General features: G+C 38.6%; 1 protein-coding gene across 1 annotated transcript in view; it reads left to right on the top strand.

The window, feature by feature from the left end:
* The window catches only part of LOC136863997 (sodium-dependent nutrient amino acid transporter 1), a 463,829-nt gene that overhangs the window by 436,661 nt on the left and 12,204 nt on the right, over positions 1–14,964 (top strand). The window contains exon 13 of the mRNA XM_067140491.2: positions 9,369–9,466. Within this exon, the coding sequence (XP_066996592.2) occupies positions 9,369–9,466 (98 nt within the window). The remainder of the gene's footprint in view (positions 1–9,368; positions 9,467–14,964) is intronic.

Genomic DNA, 14,964 nt, shown 5'->3' with positions numbered 1-14,964 from the left:
GGGTCCCATACACTGGAACCATACTCTGGTTGGGATCTTACCAGAGACTTATATGCCTCCTCCTTTACATGATTACTACAAGCCCTAAATACCCTCATAACCATGTGCAGAGATCTGTACCCTTTATTTACAATCATAATTATGTGATTACCCCAATGAAGATCTTTCCTTATATTAACACCTAGGTACTTACCATGATCTCCAAAAGGAACTTTCACCCCATCAATGCAGTAATTAAAACTGAGAGGACTTTTCCTATTTGTGATACTTGGAACCTGACTTTTAACATTGTTTATCATCATACCATTGCCTAATGTCCATCTCACAACATTATCAAGATCCTTTTGCAGTTACTCACAATCTTGTAACTTATTTATTACTCTGTACGGAATAACATCTGCAAAAAGCCTTATCTCTGATTCCACTTCTTTACATATATCATTGATATATATAAGGAAACATAAAGGTCCAATAATACTGCCTTGAGAAATTCCCCTCTTAATTATTTCAGGGTCAAATAAAGCTTTGCCTACTCTAATTCTCTGAGTTCCATTTTCTAGAAATATAGCCACCCATTCAGTCACTCTTTTGTCTAGCCCAATTGCTCTCATTTTTGCTGGTAGTCTCCCATGATCCACCCTATCAAATGCCGTAGATAGGTCAGTCACGATATAGTCCATTTGACCTCGTGAATACAGGATATCTGCTATATCTTGCTGGAATCCTATTCATTCATTCATTCATTTATTTAGCTTCCATAGACTGTACAATTACATATTTTGAAATATGCCAACAGTATAGGAGTTGTCAAGTGATTTCCTAATACTAACAATAATATATGCACAACAATGAACATTTTGAAAAAGAAGAACAGAAACACCACATACCTCAATGTTAGGACAGCACATCTTAATTTTTTTAATAATATTAATAACCAATATTTACAAGACAAAATAAAAATATATTGATGTGGTGTTAATAATGTGAACATAGTCAATGTGACATTAACATATTTTTAAGGCTATATACTAGATTACAAGTTAATAAGTAGTAGCATCATTACCAGCACTTCATCATGTATTCTTCTGTACTGTAGAAGCAGCTACTCAGCAGGAGATTTTTTAAAGCTGTGGTAAATGAACTGACGGGACTAATATCTTTAATCATATTTGGAAGCTTATTATACAATCTGATTCCAACAGAGTCTACATGTCTCAAGGCAATGGTTTTACTCTTGTGTTCGATAAAAATATTATTTCTTGTTCGCGTCTGGTAATTGTGATTGTCAAAATTCTTTCTGAAGTGATCAATATTTTTTTTCACTTGTAGAATGCATTGCATGATGTATATACTTGGTACTGGGAGTATCCTTAGTCTCTTAAATAATGGTCTGCAATGATCTAACCTGTTACGTTTCAATATAATTCTGATAGCTCGTTTCTGTATTCGAAAAATAACATCAAGATTTGATTTGTAACAGCCCCAGAGACTAATAGCATAAGTGATGACTGAATGGAAATATCCAAAATATGCCATTCTAACATATTCTTCACTACAACTATTAGACAAAATCCTTAAGGCAAAACAAACAGAACTCAGAGACTTCCCAATTTTTTTAATATGACAATCCCATCTTAATTTTTCATCTATATGGACACCTAAAAATTTTGTGGTCAACGTATTTTCAATTGCATTTGCATTTAATATAAGGTTGTGTTTTTTTGCAGTTTTGTCATGGTAGTTAGATGCCTTGAATTCCATGTATTGGGTCTTTTTAAAGTTCAATGTTAATTTGTTTTTCCTGAACCATGATTCTAACCTAGACAGGACTGTATTTGCTGTAGTTTCTATAGACGTAGGGTCAGGATTATTAATAATTATGTTTGTATCATCAGCATACAGAACTGCTGTTTCTACTTGATTATTGTGAGGAAGATCCTTCACATAGATCAAGAAAAGAACAGGCCCCCAAATACTACCCTGCGGAATACCTAAGTCTATGCTTTTTACCTGAGAGTGATATGTCTCATTATGCCCTTTACTGTTACAATGTGTAATTTCAACAAACTGGGATCGTTTATTCAGGTATGATCTAAACCAGTCATTAACAATTCCTCTAACTCCAATCTGATATAATTTGTGCAACAATATTTCATGATCAACAGTATCAAATGCCTTTGAAAGGTCAATAAATAGTCCTATCACAATTTCAAAAAAGGCTTTCACAGCCGCAGATCTTAAAATCACAGGAATAGAACCAGCTTTTGGGTGGTTAGGCCGTGTGCATTATGCAGAGTTTCGTCCAGACGTGCCATTTGGACTCATCAGCTGGAATGGCACGCCCCTCCAGGACTCTGCTTAGCAGTGGCAGACCAAACTGTGTGGCCCCGCCGTGTTAGCAAATCAAGTTTGCTAACCTGCTAAAGGAGAAATGACTTCTCCGTTTAAAAAATGCTCCCCCATTGGAGATACAATTTCAAAAAAGGCTTTCACAGCCGCAGATCTTAAAATCACAGGAATAGAACCAGCTTTTGGGTGGTTAGGCCGTGTGCATTATGCAGAGTTTCGTCCTGGAGGGGCGTGCCATTCCAGCTGATGAGTCCAAATGGCACGTCTGGACGAAACTCTGCATAATGCACACGGCCTAACCACCCAAAAGCTGGTTCTATTCCTGTGATTTTAAGATCTGCGGCTGTGAAAGCCTTTTTTGAAATTGTATCTCCAATGGGGGAGCATTTTTTAAACGGAGAAGTCATTTCTCCTTTAGCAGGTTAGCAAACTTGATTTGCTAACACGGCGGGGCCACACAGTTTGGTCTGCCACTGCTAAGCAGAGTCCTGGAGGGGCGTGCCATTCCAGCTGATGAGTCCAAATGGCACGTCTGGACGAAACTCTGCATAATGCACACGGCCTAACCACCCAAAAGCTGGTTCTATTCCTGTGATTTTAAGTCCTATCACAGTTTCATCATTGTCAAGAGCATTTACGACCAACTGTGTAAAATGTGATAAAGCAGACAAAGTACTTCTGCCAGCTCTGAACCCATGTTGTGCATTATTTAACAAGTTATATTTGATTAAAAATTTAGTAAGCCGATCTTTCATAGCACATTCAAATATTTTTGAAATAACAGTAAGTATTGATATTGGTCTGTAGTTATGTAAATCGTGTAAGTTTCCACTTTTAAAGACTGGGATAACATTAGCTATTTTTAGGAGATTAGGAAACTGACCACTAGAAAATGATTCATTGATGAGATAAGTTAAAGGCTGTACCAGATAGGGAGCACATTTTTTAATGAGTTTTGTGGGAACTTCATCTACACCTGTGGAAGTTTTGTTCTTCAAAGATTGTATGATTTTAAAAACTTCCAGTTCTGTTACTGGAGTTAACTGCATAGAGTTTTGCACAAAGGTTGGGAGTTCTGGTAATACATCTGATTTATTTGCATTTTCAAGTTTGTATGGTAGGGATAGAAAGAAATCATTTATATAATTAGCCAAATGATGAGGGTCATTCATTTGTATTCCCTTATCATTTTTTATGGCAGCAACTTTATTTCCAACTGCATGTCTGTTGGTTTCTCCCTTGATTACCTTCCATATGGTTCGTGATTTATTGCACGACTCTTTAACTTTCCTGTTATTGTGCATTATCTTAGCCATCCTAAGAACTCTTCGATAGACTGATTTGTAGTTTTTAACATACTTACAAAAAACCTGGTCACAACTCTGCTGTGCTAATCTACTTAGTAATTTACATTTTTGACTTGAGATCCGTATACCCTTCGTGATCCATGGCTTTTTTGAAGATTCATTAATTACTGCAAGTTTTTTTGGAAAATGTAATTCAAATTCCATTAAAAAAATGCTTAAAAAGGTTCTATACTTTTGGTCAATGCTATGACCGAATGTTATTGGAGTCCAGGTCTGAAGTTTAAGGCTTTCAATGAAACTGCCACATGCAGCTGCAGAGAAAAAACGAGTTAATTGTGCTTGCTTTATTTTGGTTGAATGCTTGCTAGCATTCTCAAATTCTAGTTGTAAAATTTGAGCATGATGATCTGATAATCCAAAATTTATATTGGATGCTTGCATTTTAGAACAATGGAAATTAATACAAATGTTGTCTATCGTTGTAGCTGAGGTGGCAGTTACCCGAGTGGGTGTAAAAATTAAGTGTTTTAGATTACAGCTTTGAAGAACATGCAGTAGTTGTGATGTTGATGGAAGGTTTTCTTCAGCAAAATCTATGTTAAAATCACCACAAAGTATTACTTCTGCGCTGCTATTCCTACCGAAAATGTTATGAAGGACTTGATCTAATTTTTCTAAGAAAATCTCCATATCAGCATCCGGTGAACGGTACACGGTTAACAGAATTACCCTTTTACCATAGGGAAGCTTAAATTCCACTGAAGTTAGTTCAAAATCTAATTCAGAATTATGCACTTCAAGATCCTTCCTTTCTTTACATTCAATTCCTGACTTAGCAAAAGCTACAGGGTGGCTTTCCTAAACCTCAACTGCTTTCTATTGAACCAGTTATTAATTTTGCAAACATGTCTAATATATTCAGAAAGAATGCTTTCCCAAGGCTTACATGCAATGCATGTCAAACTGACTGGTTCATCCTACACTGAAAAACCGAGCTGTTGCAACTTGGAATCTTTTATTAAAATGTGCTGTCAACCTTCCAATCAGATCTGCAAGCTATACCCTTCCAATGTCTTCTTCTGGTTTGATCTATCTATCTATCTATCTATCTATCTATCTATCTATCTATCTATCTATCTATTTATCTATCTATCCATCCACTGTATTACATAAAAAGAATAATACAGATCCATAAGTACATCAACAGAAATGGTATGTCTCGCACAACTGAAAGATTAGATTTGTACATCTAAACTCTTGATCTAATTCACTGCTTCAGCAGTAGCCACGATCAGGTCCTCCAGACTTTCAGGGAAGGCATGGAGCGGACAGTCTAACACTATGTGTTCCGTTGGGTGGTGTGAATTAAAATGAGCACGTCATACTCTTTACTCGTGAATTTAGAGCAGACACTTACAATGAGGAGAATAAAAAAACTGCTGGTCGGTAGCAGTCACTCACAAACAGACGTGTGCTTTTGAGCACACACTCCAATTCAACGAGTAGCAGAGTGGACACACCAGATTTCTGGTGATTAAAGGTAAAGCAGGCATTCATTCCAGTAAGCGCTTGTTCATGTTTCCTTGAGCTAATTCAATAGGCGACTCCAAGTGATAGTGTCAAGTTCAATAGCATGGCAGAGTTTATGACAATGGTTAATCGGAAAAGAAAAATAAACTTCGCAGAGAATCATCTCAACTTTATTACAAAGTGTTATGTAGGATCAGTAAGGAACATGCTGAATAATTAACGGAGCATTCTCATGGGCACTCCAAAGAAACAAGAGGCGGGACTCTAACAAACTAAGAAAAAATTAGAATCTTCTTGCGTTATATTGGTGATTTTGAGTTTCAGAATGGAGTTGGTAAATACATAGTTGTAAGTTGGAGCACTGTGTCAAAAATATTTTCTGCAGGTTTTGATATAAATGTAAATGAAAGCAGATTAATGGATAAAATTTCCAACAAATGTTGTTCAGATGCAGGAAGCACAGGCTAAGTGGCAAGAACATTTTACTTTCCCTTATGTTATTGGAGCTGCGGACCAAAGAGGATAGAATACTGCGGACTGTACTCATTTACAAATTAAGAACCTACATGTTCATCGGGATGAGTGAATTTACAGAAAAGTTGTCTCTAGCATTAATGTACAGGCCACTTTCAATGGAAGGAACTACGTTAAAATCGATACGTTTCATCCCTAGCGGGACATCAGATTGTATTGTAAAGGTGAATACGTGATAAGAATTGCCAGTGATACTGATGACAATACAGGCTTAGCACAATTAAATTTATTGTATGTAATTCCTGGGGTTAGGTGAAGAACGTCTTCATTTATGCTGTTGCAGTCATCATTGAAGGTACTTATTGCTCTGTTATAGTTCTTTTTTTTTTTTACAATTTATTTTCTTTACATTGCACCGACACAGAAAGGTCTTGTGGCGATGATGGGATAAGAAAGGCCTAGGAGTAGGAAACAAGCAACCGTGGCATTACTTAAGGTACATTTGCCTGGTGTAAAAATGGGAAACCATGGAAAACCATTTTCAGGGTTGCCGACAGTGGTGTTCAAACCCACTATCTCCTGGATGCAAGCTCATAGCTGCGCACCTCTAACTGCACAGCCATCTTGCCCAATCTCTGTTATAGTAAGATGAAGAATTAGTCTACACAATAGCCGAAAATGTGACTTACCAATGAATCATAACTTATGAAGTCATTAGGAACCCTTATAATATCATTTCCTATTTCACTCTTAATTTAATTATTTCCTAATTGTAGTGGCCTTGTCGCAAATTCCTTTTCGGAAGACTTTGCTTGCATATTTGTCTTCAAGTGCAATACTTTAATTTTTGGCAATATTTGAGGATTCTGGACACAAGCCTGAATTACCTAAGCTCTTCCACCTATGGATACCACAAGAAAAACACGTTAAAAATATGATAATCTCACCACCCATTTCTTTTTCATACCTCATAATATCAATGAAGATTACTTGTAATGCAGGAATTATTGAAGCTTCATAAATAATAATAATAATAATAATAATAATAATAATAATAATAATAATAATAATAATAATAATAATAACTGACTTTTGCAAAACGTCTGCTTCTGAGCTTTCCCATTTAGTACATAAAACTGAACCTTCTGTTACTGGAACAGGCAAACCAAACATTTTATGAATTGTCTTACCATCTGGTAATAACAAAGCTGCAATTCTTGTCCATGCAGCAGCGATTGCAATCTCACTTCTGCTTCTAATTCCATATACTAAACTTGAATTCTAAAACAATGTTTTCCCACAGCCTCCTGGTACTTGTAAAGAAAATATATTCTGACATTATTTCACAGAGCCATCTACTGGACTAAGATAGAAAGATATGCATAGACAACTTTCAGAGAGCCATCTACCGGGAATATACGGTTAACTGCAGTGACCTAAGCATTGCATTATTCGAATAAATGACTATGTTGTACAAATAAAGGGCTTTATGAAATGAATATTATTTTTCTAGTAATCCAGAGATGGAGACCTTTCTTTTGATTTGTATATCACATAGGTGTTAGTACTGCAGTTTTGTCATAATATTGTTTTACTTGTTCAAATTGAATATACAGATAGATAACACCATTTAAAATTCTATGTACAGTTATTGACAGTTCTTCCACCTATCATCATAAGCTCATAGGGCCCTCACCAAGTTTGCCTATATTCAGTCTTTCTGGATTCACAATGAAGATATATCAGGTTGGGGGATGGATTATTGATTGATAATCACTGGCACTGTCCATAGGTGAAACTTCCCAGTTACTGCTCAGTCCACCTAGCAGGTCCACCTTTCTACAGTGCAATAAACCCTTGTTCCCATGTCAGGTGTCAAGAGAACCGTTCGATAGCAAGTGATGCTCTCCACTGCTGGGGTCCACCTTGTGTTCCATCCCAGGCTGTGACCGTCGTCCACCAGGCTGCGCTCAACTTGCGCCTGAATCTCTGTCATAGTGTAACACAGCACTCTCCTCCATGAAGCTCTGGCTAAAGCATGTGAAGTTCAATTTTCACTGCTGCAGTTGCCTTATAAAGACATCCAGAAATCCACTGTGGTTTTGAATCTGCTAAGAGTTACTGATACCAGGATTTCAGCATGCACCTAGTAACTGAGAAATATCATGAGAGGGTTAGACAGTTATATTTACCATCGGTAGACTGAGAGACTACATAAGCTTGAACACAATGCTCACCTTTTTACCTGACAGTATTATCTAATGCTACACAATATGACTGGGAAGCTATACCATTTGGAGATCTCATTCTTTTGAATATAAAAATTTGCAATTTTTTTTCAAATAAATGCAAGGATAATACCTTATTTCAAGTGTTAGTGCAGCTAAAATCAATCCTGTGTCCAAGTAAATACAGTTTCATTGTTTGTCACAGATGTTGAAAAAGAACAGGTATCAGACACTTCTGTACATACAGACATGCACATCTGGACTGAGTAGTTCAGATGGTAGAACGCTGGCCTTCTGTGCAAAATCGAATGGGTTGGATCCTGGCTTAGTCCAGTGATATTTGAAGGTGCTTAAACCTGTCAGCTTATGTCAGTAGATTTATCGGTATGTAAATGAACTCCTGAAGGACAAAATTCCAACTCCTTGACATCTCCAAAAACCATAAAAGTAGTTAATGTGATGTAAAACTAATAACATTATTTATTGTTACATGTGCTCAGGACTAATGGCTATAGATGTCTCAAAGTCAAAGATGATGGAAGTAGAGTAAGAAACATCATCTGATGAAGATTTTGTTAGACCTGAACATTCATAATACTCTGGAAGAGTCTTTATACTATTTACAACAATAGTATGTAGCCAAAATAATAACGAAGGCTTTTTAACACCCAATTAGAACATTTTTGGACACGAGTTCTTATTACAGACGACAGTCTGCCTCCATGGCTAAATGGATAGCGTGCTGACCTTTGGTCACAGGGGTGCTGGGTTTGATCCCCGGCAGAGTCAGAAATTTTAACCATCATTGATTATTTGTGCTGGTACGGGGGCTGGGTGTATGTATTATCTTCATCATCATTTCATCCTCATCACAACGTGCAGGTTGCCTACAAGTGTCAGATCAAAAGATTTGCACCTGGCGAGCCGAACATGTCCTCAGATACACCAGACACTAAAAGCCATATGCCATTTCATTTCATTTCATTTCATTTCATTTCATTTCATTTCATTTCATTTAATTACAGACTACAATAAATTGTACAGAAATCTGTGTGCAAAAAGTTTTGATGACAAATCCTTGCCTGGATACACACATTTCCACAGGAGATAATTAACCATTATGACTTAGATGTTAGGTCCCTTAAAATGAGGACAATGATTAGTCTTTTATCCTGTCACTCCAAATATCTACCATTCAAGGTGACTTGAACTAGAAGTTTCATCAGTTTATTAAGGCTGTAGGAAAGAAATAAAAAATTTATTAGTGTCAGTTTAATACCAGCATTAATAGTATAATCCTTGATTGCCTTTCTTATTGAATAAAAGTAGTGTATTTCACAACATGGATTTCTAGTATAACCTTCTACTTGGTTTCTTTACAAATCCTAGGAATTAATAATAACTGTTTACCAGTTTGTATAATATGTTTCATCGATGTTCAGAAAATAGAAATTAGTAATGCTGCATTCTTTATTTACAGGATGTGGTAGCCTATACAATGACTTCGAGTTCATCCTGGGACAGAAACTGAATTTCCTCTGGAAAGTTATTTGGTTTATTACTCCACTTCTTCTCATAGTGAGTAGAATACATTTTATACTTTTGATATACCATACATATACACTCTGGGCGAATCAGTAAGAAACTCCATCTCAGATATTTCCAGATCCGTTAAGATTTCCACATACATGTTTCATATTATTAACACTAGAAGTACTTGCTTGGAGAGATGTTATCCAGGAATTAGGTGTAGGCAGGTGTTGACACAACCACAACCATAGGAGAATTCCTCACCACTCAATTTAGAAGCCATGCTTGGGGAGTGGAGGGGATTGAAGAAAGACACCTTGTGCCTTTGTGTCTAACCAGAAAATAATGCACAACACAAAGAGCAACACACACTCGCCATGGCAGTGAAAGTCACCGACACCCAGCGTGGGCGAGTTTGTCATTGCAGCGGTGCAGGCAATGTGTCGTGTAAATCAGAAACATTTAAGATGTTTTGTGTAGGTGTTATATATCGGTTCAATTCTTTGGTGCTTGATGGCAATCAAATCTTTTCCAACATGTGTAACGGGAATATGCTGGATTTAGATTGTTGAGAGAAAATGCAAAAATACAGTATATGATAAAGAATATACGTAATTTCTATTTTTCTGTATGTTGCCAGTGGCAACAACGAAAACATAGATGCCACGCCCCTGTTATTGGTTATTGTTCTAGAATCATCTTTTTCATTATGCAGTGAAGGAGACCAAACTAGTCCTACAAGTGAAGTAAAAAGAAGCAAAATAATGCCGGTACAATAATTTGGGTCAAATTGGCATGGCCATTCTTAAAGGTTGGAGAAAAAAATCATAAATGTTTTGGTCTGTACATACATGAAATTTTGTATTTAATTAGACATCCAATCTTTATGTCCAGTAATTTATTCAGCATTTGTTGGTCATGCTTTATGTTGTTCACATTCCCTTCTTCCATGGGGTGCATTTTCCAGACATTGAACAAGCAGGAACAAGGCCATAAATCACTGCAAGTGTACAATCATAAAATAAGTCCACTGCATCTTGAACTTCACCCATGTGCAACAGATGACATGGTAAAAGGGACATGGTACAATTAAGTCTGTCAGTTAACTTTACGCCACACAGGCACAGAGCTCCTAAGGACAGGTTGACGACATCTCGGAGCATGGGGATGATGAATCGGTCAGTCAGCCAGGACATGTTATTTTATATATATGTATATATTGAAACAGGAACGCCCGTACTTCAGTTTATCGGAGAGCATGAGAAACGACAAGGCGTGTACGGCCCATGCTAAGAGAGTGAGAGAGAAGGGTAGTGAAAATTTTTTTTTATGATTAAGTGGATCCTTCAGTTTATCCAATAGATATGCAAAGAATTATGTCACCTTTTACAGCTGAATCGTGGGGTTGTCCTTGAAGGCGTGGAGGGGACGTCGTCCTGCGGCGTCTGCGTCGTCTTGCGGTCGGCGTCGGTGTTGTCTTCCGTCGTTGGTGTTCTCTCTGTATTAGTGTTGATGGCGACTCGAACCTGAGGCAGGAACGGGGAAATGTGGAGCTTCCGCATCGGACGTCATGGGACTCTGGTGTGACACCTTTCTAAGGCGAAGCACACCGAAATAGTTCCCACAGTCAATGATGTTGAACGCACTTTAGCAGCAAGGATAAAGTCAGAGTCACAGTTCCATGAGAATAAGATGGAATTATCGTATTTGGAATAATAAACAAACAAAAACAATCTAGGACCTTCCGAGGTGCAGTGATTAAGCACTTCACAAAGAAAATTAAATTCACCGGGTACAGTCTCTGCACTGTACACCATGAGCACAATATTCATACACTTGTTGAAATAAACGACAGTCCATGTTCTGTTACGTCGTAATTTTCAGAAGATTATCACTGACACTTAAGATCATACGTGATTCAGAACAGGTTATGATGGGAATTGGCATGGTCCCTCGGAAAGAAATTACGATACCGTATTCCACAAGTTAATACTGTCTAAGAGGGAATGTTGGCACAGTTTATTACGAACACAGTTCAATGGATAGACACAGTCTTTAAATGAAATGAAGGCTGGCACAGTTTTATTACGAACACAGTTCAATGGATAGACACAGTCTTTAAATGAAATGAAGGCTGGCACAGTTTATGTTAGAAACATTATCGCTGTTTTCACACAGTCTTTAAATGAAATCAAGGTTGGCTCAGTTTATGCTAGAAACATTCATAGTCCACAAACGAAATATAATCGCCCAGTCGTACAGACTGATAAAAACGAAATTACGTTTTTGTTCATGCACAAAGTTCAAGCCCACGGAGAAAGCTTCCAACACTAACGTTTCCGAACTCAAGTACACAGCCGGACCGAGTGACGAATTATATCGCGACGTGCTTACTTGCACACACACACTGAACTCACGGCTTACTGCCGACTCCTCTCACTCTCCCTGCCTACGGCACACTGCAGCTGCACACTGCCCACACTGCACACTCTCTGCTTTACCCCAGGCTGGCGATTTGCTTATATTGCCGAAGGTCGGTGGGCGTGGCTACATCTGTGGGCCCCAAGAAAATTTTATATCTTGGCCATCTTTACACTGATTGACATGAAATTTCGGCTAGCAGCGTTCAATATTCCTGCCTGCAAGGTGACGTTATGGAAATATTGATATCACATTTCGTTCATGCTGCAATGCTATGGAACACGAAAGAACCTTCTGCGTGATGTCGCTTGACCTTGGCCGGTGTTCTGGAACAGCGCGAGCTTGCTTGCAATTCCCACAATGCCTGTGCGCTCGGCGCAAGTTTTAAATGCTTACGGCCGGGTGTTAGCGAGTTCCTCTTAATAAATGAATGAAACGTGAATGCTCGTAGGGCGTTCCCATTTCATCTCCCCCCTGCTCGGGAAAAAGAAAATTGCTGGGCGATTTTCTTTTCGCTCATCTCCTAGTAAAGTATTTCTTGAGGTTGGCCGAGTTGAAGATTCCCTCAACGTCGCTATCTGCCCTTCCTACTTCGTAGGCACCATTATCTAGTGCGGTAAGTATCCTGAAGGGTCCTATGAATAAGGGACAAAATTTGGCGTAAATTCCCTGGTCGGGGTGCGAAACTGCAGGCTTGCGTATTAATACCAGGTCACCCACTTGTAAGGGTTGTCGAAACTTGTGATGTCGTAACTTCTTTTCTCGGATTTGAGCAGCATGTCGTAATTGCCGAAGTGCCTTGGTAATGCGAGCTTGTTGGCTCACCGCTGCATCAGGTTGATCAGGCAAAATTCGATCCCAAGGTCTGTCAGGAGTGAGGCCTTTATGTACACTCAAAGGGATGTCCTGAATAGACTCGTGCATGATGGTATTGACGATCCTTTGCATAATGGGGAGAACTTCAACCCACTTCCAATGCTGTTGGCCACAATACAATCTACAGAATCTGGCAATTTCTCGCATAACCCGTTCGGCTGGGTTGGCTTCCGGGTGTCGGATGGAGTTCATGATATGCCTTATCTCAAATTCTTCCAGTGCAACTTGGAATTCCATGGAGGTAAACTGACTTCCATGGTCTGTTAAGAGAAATTCCGGCTTGCCCATCTCAGGAATGATGTTTCGACGAATCCTGCGGAGAATGTTCCCGGTGTTTGCCTTCTGAATTGGAAGCAACATAGTGTATTTAGAAAATGCATCTATGGTGACAACAATGTATCTGTTGGCACGTAACGCCTTGGGCAAAGGTCCATATAGGTCCATTGCGAAGATCTGGCCAGGTTTTTCAGGTATTAAAGGTCGTGGGTATTCCCGGAGGAGCCTGTTATTGGGCTTGATTCTTTGACAAATATCACAAGTCCTAATGGTGTTACGGATGTCACGGCGTAAGTATTCCCACGTAAACCTTTCTCTAATCAGGTTTATTACCTTGTCCGTACCGGCGTGTCCAGAAATGGAATGGCAATGCCATATAATAGCGGTCCTTATTCGAGGAGGAGCATAAATACGATCTGTTGTTCTAGCGAGGTCGACGTACTTGTGAAGTAGGCCATCATGGTAGCAAAATTTTTGAGCTATCCTAGATATACGAGGATACTCGTCGTCGTCTTGAGGGATAAATCCGTAAAAAAGAACGAATCGGCTCATGGTTTAGAGGATCTCTTCCTTGAGCTTGCGCTAGGTACTTTAGTCGTCGCAAGAACTCTTCATCTTCATCATTCATGACTTCAATCGCATGGATCGAAACCTCATCTGTCGGACTCCGAATTAATGCGTCGGCTAGGATATTTTTCCTTCCGGGCCTGTGAATGACAGTGATATCAAATTGCTGTATAAACAGCGCCCATCGGGTTATCCGTTCGCTTGTAATGTCTGATTTGAGAATAAATGTCAGTGCTTGATGATCTGTGACGAAGCAATAAAGAGATTGCCTGAAAACCCGGAGGGAGGAGAAGTAGTATGTAGCGCACTCATTAACCATTGGTATTTAGAGGATGCAGATTTACTATATGAGGATTCAACACCACGACAGCCTCTGATAAGTTCACCTGCATACACCCCAGCGTCAGTGGGTAGGGTCTCACACGTCCCACTCTGAGTCTAGTGTCAGACCTAAGACAAAACACTGGTTAATAGAGGAAACGCCTGAAAAGCCTTATATCTGATATGTTTTTGACATTTTTGACATGCTCTATTGGTGAAAAATATCTAATTCCCTCCATGGGAATTTAGAATTTTCCATGCATTGTATTGATGAGAAGTTTCAACATGAAGGGAGGAAAGGTTAACACTAATAAACAGAAGAGACTTAACAGATTTTTTCCAAAGATGTTAACAGAGGTATGTTTCTTGTTTCACTACTGTATATACTGTATCCTGTCTTCTAAAAAGTTACTGTAATAGGGATTATAATTAAAGTGATGGCGTAAAATAGTTTGTATATATTGTAAAATGCAGTTGAAAATAGTATATTCAGTATAAGCCCGTAGATACATAAAATTCAGTTAGGTGTTATACATGCTTAAAATGGTATTCTCTATATCTCAATATTTTGATAACTCAAAATAAAATTTGGCTCCCGAGGCGATTTGAGATTCTACTGTAATTTGATATCTCGCATGTTGTCATTTAATCAGGTGCTGAAGTTAGCCAATGAGATCACTTTGCGGGCGAATTCGAATAGGTTTAGCGACACGGTGTTGCTAGATCTGTACATGGCTTAAAACCGGCATGAGAGCACCAGTCGAAAAATGAAACTACACCAGGGGAGGGGCTTGAATACAGACCTCCAAGCTGATAAGGATCACGTCGAAGCAAGTATGCTACGGTGACACTGAGGGGAAACAATGGTTGATGCTGATTTCTCGGCATGGCTCTCAAGCTGTTCTTAAGTCACGTACATATTTAGCAACATTGCCACGCAAAGCCCATTTGAATTTCCCCACGAAGCGATAAGTTGATAAAATGACAGTGTTGCGAGATATCAAATTATTTCTTTAAATTATTTATCAGCATGACAACCCTCTAATGCTCATATACCCAGTTCATGTCATTTCTGACTACCTTGT

Source organism: Anabrus simplex, chromosome 2 (assembly GCF_040414725.1).
Source record: "Anabrus simplex isolate iqAnaSimp1 chromosome 2, ASM4041472v1, whole genome shotgun sequence".
Lineage (NCBI taxonomy): Eukaryota > Metazoa > Arthropoda > Insecta > Orthoptera > Tettigoniidae > Anabrus > Anabrus simplex.
Note: the sequence above shows the minus strand (reverse complement) of the source record. Positions and strands in the feature narration are given on the sequence as shown.